Source organism: Silene latifolia, chromosome 4 (assembly GCF_048544455.1).
Source record: "Silene latifolia isolate original U9 population chromosome 4, ASM4854445v1, whole genome shotgun sequence".
Taxonomy (NCBI): Eukaryota; Viridiplantae; Streptophyta; class Magnoliopsida; order Caryophyllales; family Caryophyllaceae; genus Silene; species Silene latifolia.
This window is the reverse complement of record NC_133529.1, coordinates 9,428,589-9,439,775: the sequence shown is the minus strand read 5'-3', so window position 1 is coordinate 9,439,775 and position 11,187 is coordinate 9,428,589. Positions and strand designations below refer to the sequence as shown.

At 35.4% G+C, this 11,187-nt stretch overlaps 2 protein-coding genes across 2 annotated transcripts; both read right to left on the bottom strand.

Annotated features, from left to right (window-relative positions):
- Positions 1-2,924: 2,924 nt before the first annotated feature.
- On the bottom strand, positions 2,925-3,458 carry LOC141651024 (uncharacterized). The gene has a single exon (XM_074458752.1). The coding sequence runs from the start codon at positions 3,456-3,458 to the stop codon at positions 2,925-2,927; it is 534 nt and encodes a 177-aa protein (XP_074314853.1).
- Positions 3,459-6,794: 3,336 nt separating this feature from the next.
- LOC141651023 (uncharacterized) lies at positions 6,795-7,907 on the bottom strand. Its single transcript, XM_074458751.1, has one exon. It carries the CDS (start codon positions 7,905-7,907, stop codon positions 6,795-6,797), a length of 1,113 nt encoding a protein of 370 aa, XP_074314852.1.
- Positions 7,908-11,187: the final 3,280 nt, after the last annotated feature.

The window sequence follows — 11,187 nt, the reverse complement described above, 5'->3', positions numbered from 1 at the left end:
GTCCCGATCAATAGTGGTCTGAAGTAGTATATTTTTGGAACCAAAACCCAAAAAAAAAAAAAAAAAAAAAAAAAAAAAAGGAGTGATTTTGAACCACACAAAGTCACAAATCACAAGTCTCCCACTACCAAATGGAAGAGGCAATTTGTCTATCTTAAGATGGGTATATCCGTATTAAAAGTAAAACGGATCAAATAATACCCATTTGACTAGGTAGGACAATTATTTTGTTTATTTCTAGAAGTTTTTATTAGTCTTATCACCGCGTCTTGCTTCAGACGGCTATTTCTCGTCTGAAATAAAAAGGGTAATATATTGTCATTTTACAATAAAATGTTGTTATTTTCTGATAACATGTTACTATTATTTTTCACAATCATTTTCAGGTAAAAAGTGACACCTCTATTGATAACATTTTGTGGATTAAATGGTTACATTCTCTTAAAAAATGGCAACATTTTATCGGTTTTATTTCAGACGGGAAAACGGGCCGTCTGAAATAAGAACTTGTGTAGTCTTATTCTTCGTATTTGACCTGTTTTAAGGTTAAAAAAATATACCTGTCTTAAATGAGATTTTGTGATATGACATCCTTCTTTCCTTCCTTCCTTCCTTCATAGAGAAAATGAACCCAAAAAAAAAAAAAAAAAAAGAGAAGGTAGAGACAATCATCTTCCCTCCCATAGTCCGATACACACCAAATATCCGGATACTTGAAAGTTGAAAGAGTGATGAAAACAGTAGACAAGCAGTATAAGGCTGTGAGCTCAGCACCATCCTTGTGTAAGTAAGTGTGCAAGATATTCTAGCAACATCAAGCACATGTAAACCAGCGGTTATGTGACACGTACAAGGTTCCAGCAAATCTCGATACAGAAAATCGCATAGTATAGTGATAGCATCAGTGATGGGTCTATTGTTGTTTCAAAACTACATTCTCAGTTTTTTCTTACCTGGGGAAACAAGTCTACGTACTTACTGTTACTGTACATCTCTATGTACCTGATGCTTTCAGTGATTAGTCTCTTCCATCCTCTACACTAGTCAACTACTAATCCATTAATACGGAGTAATTTATAATATTGTTATTCTTGTTACCAATTTACCTTTTCGAAGGTTAAAAGTTTGGTAACCTTATCCAAGGTTAAGAACTTCAGCAAGTCTCATTATAGACGGGGAATATCCGTCTATAATGAGAAACGGGTCGAATCCCTCTTACAAAGAGGCAAGTGGAAGGCTAAATGCTAACCCACTTGGTTTTCCACTTGAGCGTGAATAAACGGAAACACTAATCCAAACGGCAATTATACATATTGTACGTTTATTATTGGTGATTAGGTTTTTCAAGTTCCTCTTCCTCTACTCGACTGTGAAGGATGATTAATAAAGTAGGTTCAAAATATGTACCCCTCCAAGCCACGGCTCCACCTCTAAAAAGAGAACATTAATCCAAATATTTATTTATATTCAGTACAGTTATTAAGAGTTTTAAAATATGTACTTTTGAAAAGAGTACATTAATCCAATTATTTAGCATAAAAAATTATTTATATTTAGTACTGTTATTAGTGCAATTGTCCTAAACTTGTACTCGTAAACAATACTCGTAATACAAATATAAAGATAGTTAATGCTAAATAATTATTGTATAAATACGATGTTGAAATTTGTTTTCGTTATACTAGTATAAGGAATACGATTTATCTTTCCATTTGGTGTTATCTCTACCATGAGAGATTCTTGGGTCTTCTGAGAGGGCTGCCTCCTTCGCCAAAGTTGAGTCTACCAAACGGAATATCATAAAGATAAAGGAAATAGGTGAAGGAGTACGGCCTCCAAGAAGACCCAATAATTTTTACAATTTGGGTCTTATCTCTATCCCTTCTCCTCATTTCATCTAAAACTATACTCCGAATTTACCCTCCTAGTTTCTGACATTTGTACCGAGAAAAACAAACAATATTTTAATTGATGCCGATACGAGAGAAGAAGGTTAGGGATGACCGACAAGTTATCCTAGACAAGTAACTAATTAAGTGAGGCCGATACGAGGGATGAAGGTTAGGGAAGGTCCATAACTAACACTCCTCAACAAGTGAGGCCGTTTCCGTTTATTTAAGTAAGTCATACCACTAATTTCTGCGTCATCATAATAACTACTAGTAATATCGTTCCACTTAACACGGTCTCAAAAATATAAATTTATTAATATGGACATCACTCAACCTTGCTTGAGATCTTATTACGAAAGAGACGAGTGTTGTGATACGTAGAAGTTTATTTTTATTTTACTAGAGCTGTCAAATATTTTTGGTTAAATAAAGGCGAAACAATACATATAAATGGAGTGTTTATAATTAAAATATAAATAAATGGTTATGGAATAAACAGTCACATATCATTGAATTAACACCAAGCCAGCTGTCCTTAAAATCTTGAAATTTTATATAAAATCTCATTTCATGGAGATCCATTTCAAAGCAAAACTCAAGACAAAAATTATCTTTGTTCCCTTGTTGGTGTCAAATAAACCGTGACATGAGCCACATACGAGGACGTTAAGCTAAACTAAGACATCTTCGGTAAAATAATACGCAAACATACAAGAAGAAGCGATAATCAGCTAGATCCATATAACAAAAGATTAAAAAAGACGTCCCTCGTCTAAAATATTTACAATTCATAGACGATCTAGCTAATATGTACTTAACCGATAATACTAATAGAGAAATAAAAACATTTAGGAGAAAATTAAAGCGATAATTTGGAGATAATAATAAAGTCATTACCCAAAACAAATAGTAACTAGTACTACGATGACGTCAAGGCCAATATATTGCATGCAAACCCACAACACTTGATAACCCTCCACATGTCACGAACCTATCAATCCACATCTCCTAGATCTCACCACGTGTCCTTTTTTACCAACCATACCCATGGCAATTTCCGTAATTATTCTCAAACCCAAGGGTATTATTGGTATTATAACCTTCATTAAAGTTAACCCAGATAGGTACGTTGTTGTTGTGATTGTTGGGGTCTTCTTGTTGGTTTGTTGGGCTCAGATCTGGTGCTTCTGGAAACAACGGTAGTAGGGTTACACCTCCTCCTCCAACGGTCTGATCTTGATAATCATCTTGATGGAAAATCTCCGCCGTCCGATTTTCCGGAGAGTTTGACTTTCTCTTTCTCCCGTTGTTACTACTCTTACTAACCTTCGTCTTACTATTATTATTATTATTCTTTCTCCGCCCACGGGTGGGTCCTTTTGCATGGGGACCATCACGTGGGCTATTGTTACTACTATCCGACGTGGCAGCCGGTGTTCCGGTTGGGGAGACCGGTTTCGGCGCGATGGGTCGGAATTTAAGCATTATCATGTCCATCTTGGACCCGGAAACGACATGGCCTCCGTCGGTCCATCTAGCTATACAGCATCCACCATTTCCGTCCATTTTTTTAGGGTTGATATTCTTTTAGGGTTATTGGTTGGTTTGTTTTGGTTGATGATGATGGTAGGGAATAAGAGCGCACCAAAGATAAGGTAAGGGTAAGAGTGATAAGAGGAGAATGTGTTTGTATTAATAAGAAGAAGGTGAAGGAAACAGACACGTGTGAAGATTGTACGACATTTGTGGGAAGTGTAGATGCAACTCTAGGGGACACCATTGGTGGAGATGCCAAACGTGGCGATATTTTGGTGATTCTATCGTACTCCTTTTAAGTCTTTCTCTTTTAATTTATTCGGAAAAATGGTTTTTTTACAATGTTATTGTTACCCGTTTACCTTCCACAATTCTCGTCATCTCGTGTAAAACGTATTTACACAATCCAAACAGGTTTAAACCCATTTTACGTACATAGGTGTTTTCTAATTATATTTATGTAAATAAAATGTAATTTTATGATTTTTTTTTTTGAAATCGCTTAAGAAGTTAATTTTGGTTGAAAAGGAATTATTGAAAGATTATTTAACCTAAATATGTTAAAAAAAACATAGACTGCCGACTATGAAGTACTCCCTCCATTCAACTCCACACTAACACTATACCATTTTCATCCATTCAAATCCACACTACCACTTTCCTTATTTGGCAAATAATATTCCCATTTTATCCTAATCAAAACTCAATATTTACAAAAAATGCCATTGTTGGCCCACACTAATTTTCCATCAAAACCCACCCTAACCCAATCCAACCCACTAATATTTCCCCTAACCCAACCCAACCCACTAATTACTCCCTCCAAAAAAATCTAAGGCCCACCCCCATATTCCCCAAAACCGTTCAAAAAATCCACTTCTTCAACTACCCACATTTACTCTATCCCCTCAACAACCCATTCCCCATTTACTCCCCTCTTCCAGATCCTTCCCCATTAACCCTAATCTCCCTCATTCCTCTCCCTCTCTAATACACGCCGCCTCAACTTTCTTCTCTCTAAACTTTCAGATCGGTGTTTCAACTTTCACAACTCCCCTCTTCCAGATCCTTCACCATTACTCTCAATTCTTCATCTTTTTCCATGATGAAAAAGCCACATGCAAATTGTTCCAAAGAGTGCTTGCAATGCGTTCTTGATTGGTACAGTTTCGGTTCATCAGATGATGAATTTGATGAATCACCTCCTCCTAATTCACCTCCTCCTACAACTTGTGTCCCTGATTCTTTGAGTCCGGATGATTTAGGGACTCAAGTTGGGGAAACTGAGTTTGACGATCTTGGTTTCTGTGTTCCTTATACGACTCGGCATGAAGAGAAACATGAGATTGAGGTCGGTGCTGTTGTTGATGACGTTTGTAGATCTCCGGTTGATGATGTTCGGCGATCTCCTCTGAGATCGCCTCTGAAACTTGTAATGGAGCCTCAATCACCAGCCTCAATTAAATATCATGCCATGGTCGCAAGATACACTGAACATATGAAGAATAAGAGGTTAAAGGTCGAAGAGACCGTCGACGTTCCTACTGTCGACGTTCCTGTCAGATTTGTTGAGTCAGTTGCCTTCAAAAACTATGAGAGGAGAATGCTTGCAAAATATTCTTCGAAGCCAAAATAGGGAGGTACTTGTCCCATTCTCTTATATTTGATTTTTTTTCGTTCATCTATTATACTGCTGGTGCTGTGCTGTTAGGAATATGTTAGGAGTGATGAATTTTGTTTCAACTGGTTTGAATTTTGCATGTATGTTAAAGTTCCTGTATTTTTCATTTTCAACCTTCATTTGTATTTATTCTGTTTGTTAAAGTACGCTCCTTTTTTCCTGTCCTGACATACTACAGGGTTGCATCATATTACCCACAAAGTATATTCCTTTATTTTATTGTTTCACTAGAATCTTAGATTCATAACATAATTTTGACACTAATTTCCAGCTAATAATTGAGGAAGACGCCAATGTTTGTTGTGATTTTGTTTTTCAATAATTGGGTTTTTTTTCTGATCTCCTATTGCATCTCAAATCTTGGGTTTTGAAATAAAGTCGGTGCCCTTTTTTGTGCATACCCATATAAATTGTGTTCAATATCATAATTTTTTGTTAAATTAACAAAAACAATAGATCAATTGTGGGAGTCCTCCATTATGGACTGAGAGTTGATTTCTGATTGTTGATTTCTGTTTCTACCTGTTGATTTCTTTCATTTCCCTATGTTGCATGTTTCTACTTGTTGATTTCTGACTGTTGATTTCTGATGTTCAGTTGCCTGTTTCTACCTCAGTGAAGTCCTCCATTATGGACTGAGAGTTGGCTCAATGATATAAATACCTTACTGGTTTGAGAGCTAAAAAAATTTGAAACACTTGTTAATCCTAACTGGCCATAATTTGAAGTAGTAAAGCCACCACATGGTCTACCATTGAATGAGTGTGTGTGCTTGTCCATTTAAATTGCAGTAATAGCTCCATGATATCACCACCTTAATGGTTTGAGAGCACTGTCTGTTGTTGCCTGGTTGATTACTGTTTTTTTGTGGACATAGCATGGTCTACCTTCTATGGGTGTGTGTGTGTAGGAGGCATTACCACTTAACATAATTCAATGATGAGGCCTATTAGGCCTGAGAGTTATGTGGCTCAGTGATGATGAAACCTTAATGGTTTGAGAGCACTTTAGATTTTATGCATTGACAGTACCATAGTGGCCATTTTGTTGAAGTTTTTAAGCCACCACATGGTCTATAAATGAATGTCTGACTGTGTGTTAAACATGATCAACCTTCATTTGTGTGTGTAGGAAGGCTTAAGACTTGACACAACTCAATGATGAGGCCAATTAGGCATGAGAGTTGATGTTTAATTTAGCTTAAAACTGAAGTTAACTTAAAACTTTGAACTAAACATTGCATTCTTCACATACATTTCAAAAGTTTCATTACATTAGAACGTCTTGCATTACATTGTTCATAATTTGATTACATGTTAAACATATCTTAATATAGAAATGTTTATACTGTAAACAAATGTCATAAAAATTGGACATCCTAATTCATTACTTAGATATTCTAAACAACTATTCACATAACATTGTTTGACCTAATTCATTCCTAATTCACCCATCAAGTACTCTAGGCCTTCTGTTTGACCTATCTCTTGTAAAAACCCAATACTTTCCCTGACCAGTTCTTCATTAACCTCCAAATTTCTTGGTAATATACCAAGGGTTTCAAGATGATCCTTACTCATGTGGGGAATTGCAAAGTCATTATGACCTTTAGCTTTCATTATCGCAACCATTACTGACTGAAGTGTTAGGAAAACCTTGTTGAGTTTGTAATGATCATAATCAACCTATGCTTGCATGACTGAATTGACTAATTCATCAACTGATTTGGCTGCTTCTTTGGAGTGTAAGGATTGTAATGCTCTAAAATAACCAAGATCATTAACATTTAAATCTGGTGAGTTAGGAGGTTGAAAAATTAGCTGAATATTGAAACCTTCTGAATTTGCAACTGCCATGAATTCTGGGTCATTGTTCTTTATGTGAGGCCTTGCATTATCTTGTTGAATGTAAATGTTTTTACTTGCTCCTTCAGGCCACTTTGTCTTGATAGCTGGTATGACTTGTTCTATGATGCATTCTCTTGTTACTTGTTTTGTAATAGAGTCAATAGGCTTTGTCTCCATTGTACCCCTTGGCCTGTTTCTACTTGACCTTGCTGCTGGTTGCTGTTTTGTGAAAGGGAGCATTCCAATTTTCCCATCAAATAACAACTCCCCATCCTCTGAATAAATAGGTCTACATACTGCACACATAAACATAACTTTTGTGATATACCTCTTGGATTGACAACTCCTATGTGGTAGCTCTTCCCCGTCAACCACATAAAATTTGTGACCATCATAAGAAATGTAAAACCACTTCTCATCCATGTGGATTATATGGCTCATTTCTAGAAATTTTATTTTTGTGATTGGCATTGCATTAAGATCCATAAAATCTGCTGCAACATGTTCAACTATTAAGCACTTCAAAGCATGTTTTAGCCTTTGGTACTTGTTTGCATCCGTGAGGTGAGGATGGAGTGGGCTTGAATGTGGTTTTAATAAACCTTGACATACCCAAGAGTGGACTGTCCCAATACTTACTCCTGTATTTTTTGAGACTCTTTCCATAGTGTCTCTTTGACCCCATTCCAATGTTTTTATATGTTCAACATCAGGTAGTAGTCTTTTCCTATTCTTGTTACCCATTCTTTTGCTCTTGACATCTAATGCTTGACCCACTTCCCTTGTTACTTTTGCAAGTTTCCAAATGTTTGAGATAGTTTTGTCCTTCACACCAAATCTGGGAGCAGCTGCCTTCATATCACCACGGGTGAGCTTCCCTTGTTTCGATTGCTGAAGCAAATAGATTGCCACTTCATGCCTGGAATCTTCAGAGAGGCATTTGGCACCCATTGATTGAAAATTGTGTAATTTTTAGCTTTTGGTTTTGTAATTTATGGTTGAAGTGCTGTAATTTTTTTGGAGAACTTTTTTTTTTTCAGATTTTTGCTTCTCTTAGAGAAGTCAGAAAATTTGTGGTGTAAATATTTGTGGTGTAAGCGGTTTGATTTAACTAAGACAGGTTTATCCATATGCAAATTGTGAGTTGATGTTTTTTGGGGGGAAACTGAAAAAATCAGCTCATTTGGTGGGCTTTTTAAACACTTGTAATTTTTGGTGGGAAGTTTAATCCCTAATTGTATTGGTAATCCAATCTACTTTTCAACTAATAAAGCAGATTTTTGATAAACCTATTGTACTTTTATTCATTGTTTATTTCTTTCTTAAAACTTGTGCAAATTAGATAGTGTTAGTGTGGAGTTGAATGGAGGGAGTATGTTATTGTCTTTATTTTGGTTCAATAGTTTGAAAGAAATTAAAACCAAGAGTTGTCTTTATTTCTTAAGGGGACTATAAGAAATTGTTAAGTGGAAAGGATCTTTTTTTTTTTTTCATAGAGGTTCATTGTCTTTCATCAGGGTTCGGCCCTTCATCCCTGAAAACACTATTCAAACGGAAACTCCACGTGAAGATATTTCACGGGTAGCAGAAATCCCCCCATCTTCTCCTTTACCTAAGGAGCAAGTTGTGCATTCAGCATTCATTCTCGAGAATGCTAAGGTGGCCCATGAGGAAGCTGTTTACCAAATTGATATAAAGAAGCGGATATCGTCGGAGTCCGCTCAGGTCAGCAAGATATCTTCGATTCAGTTCCAATTTATTGCGGTTAGAGAAATTAAAACCAAGAGTTATCGACGCAAGATGGTTCATCCCCAACTCAGAGGCCGTGTGACACAAGCTAGTGTTCATTTGAACAAACGATCTTCTGTTTCTGTCGAATTTTCTCATTCTCTTTGCAGGTACACGACGAAAGCTGCTATAGCTACGCGAGCTAAAAGAAAGCAGGTAGACTTATTTCACTTTGAAGACTTTTATCACCCCCCCCCCCTTACAAAAAAGGTCGTCTTACTACGTCTGCTTCATTTTCAGTTACTTTTAGTTCTACTTCGGTTACTTGGTTTTCTAATAGTGTAAGGGACTCCAGCACTCCGGGGTTTGTACTATAGTTTGTATGTGACTTTCTTAATTTTAATACCAGTTTATTATTGTCAAAAAAAAAAAAGTTAGTTTGAAAGAAATATCGTTTATAATGTAATATTATACTTTTTTTTATTTACAGAGAGAATGTTGGTCTTAATGAACTTAAAGACTTTTAACAAAAAAATCAGCTAATTGAAATGATGATTTTTAATTAAAATGCTTTCATAAGTCACCTAATCATATAATCAACAAATTTGTACTAAAATGTATGGCAACTTTCATTATTATAACGGTGATAATGTTAAAACATTTGATTATATCACACAAAATAAACCAAATTTCATGAATCTCAATAGTAATGTTGCCCTTAAATAAAATAAGGGTTCATGTTATGGGAGTATGAAAACCCATTTAAGCATAGTGCTAAACTGCTGATTTTCAAGGCTTTCGTGTGCTCTAGAAAATTGGTAAAATCACCCTCTAATCTTACTTATAATAATGAGTTTAAGCACCTTATATTTCGATAATGGTTGTTATATATTTACGGAATAAAATTTAACCCAAAGGTTCCTGTTTTTCAATCGAATTATGTAAAATAAAAAGTTGGTTCCTCTATCCTATAATTAATCTTAGATTATTGCAATTCATATTCCATTTTTGAATGGTAAGAAAAATAGCGATTTAATATCAGGTATATACCCTTTTTATGTCAAATGGGGAGTTATGAATTTTATTTCATATCGAGAACCATTAAAGGTAGTAAAATGACTTGTTATATATTGGAGAGGCCGTCAAACTCCTTCCCTAGTCCATTGCACATTGTCCTAGCGACGTGCTGAGGCCTGAGGGAGATTATTCGCCCCCGTGTGACATTTGTACACTTGCTTCAAAAAAATAAACGTCCTCACGAACCAACTCCAAAGGGCAACGTCTCAATATTCTCTCTTTGAGAGCCGAAATAAGATTGAGAGATCACTTTTCAACACAAATGTTGACAGGTACTCTAAATTATTTAGTAGTACTTGTTCTTTTATAAATACTCCTGTATTTTACCAAACCTCCTAAATTCAAACAAGCTTTCATCTTTTTGTAATTGGCGTTTAGTATTAAATCAATAAGTAATTTAGTAGCTGGTGTCACCAAATATTGTTCCATATGTAACATGAGTGTAGAAAATTCTCGTCAATACATTACAACTTTACAAGTATTGTCAGTTTGTCACTCTTCAAAATCAAATTAGGTACTTAGTGCAAGTCCATTGGTGTAGTTTATGGACTTGCTTGCAATTTCTTAAAATTGCAAGCTAGTTGCTACACCATTGGAGAAGACCTTTTAAGATGGCTTGCCTCAAGCAACCTTTTAAGATAGCTTCATTAACCTAGTTGCTTAAATTGGCCCCCTATACAAAACAACCAATAAGAAAATTAGTTCCATCAATTAGGTTTGATTTATTTTTAATTTTTGATTTATAGGATTTGTGATTCATGTCAAGCTAATATAAAAGGTAGCTAAACCATTGGAATAGCCTAGTTGCTTAAAATGATTGTAGCTTAAGATATAATGTGGATTTGTCAAGCTAGAAAATATCCGCTTACCATTGAACTTGCTCTTATACACTTTAAATTTTGACACCGCTCTTTCATAATTAGAATTCCATACAAACCGTCCTCATCCACACTCTAGTGATAACACACCCATTTAACATATGCACAACTTTGTTCAATCTTCCAAATTCAACCTAAGCTAAGAAATCATTGTACTTCGTAATAATAATTTAAGCCACAAATTTTGTCAATTGAGAATAAAAAACAGTTTGAATTTCAAAAGTTAAATATTTGTGGATAAACAAACACCTCCCACATTATTTTGGGATATACATACCAGAAATAGTACAACACAGAAAAAGCAGAAAAACAAAAGACATGGGCGAATTATAGCGTTGGGGAATGAAGCCCCCAAGCAACAACCAATGAAAACACAAAGAGTGTTGATAAATCTTGTACGAACAATTTTTTTTTTATCAGGAGTACAGTATACGCAGTTTAATGGGTTGATCTCTCTTAAATTTGATTTTTTCATTTGTAAGAATCGGAAATCGAACCTTTAACCACTTACTCCCTCCACATCTTATTATTCTACCTATTTACTTTAT

Excerpts from the sequence above, each read along its gene's own strand:
- LOC141651024 (XM_074458752.1), bottom strand. The coding sequence starts at position 3,458 with ATGGACGGAAATGGTGGATGCTGTATAGCTAGATGGACCGACGGAGGC.
- LOC141651023 (XM_074458751.1), bottom strand. The coding sequence starts at position 7,907 with ATGGGTGCCAAATGCCTCTCTGAAGATTCCAGGCATGAAGTGGCAATC.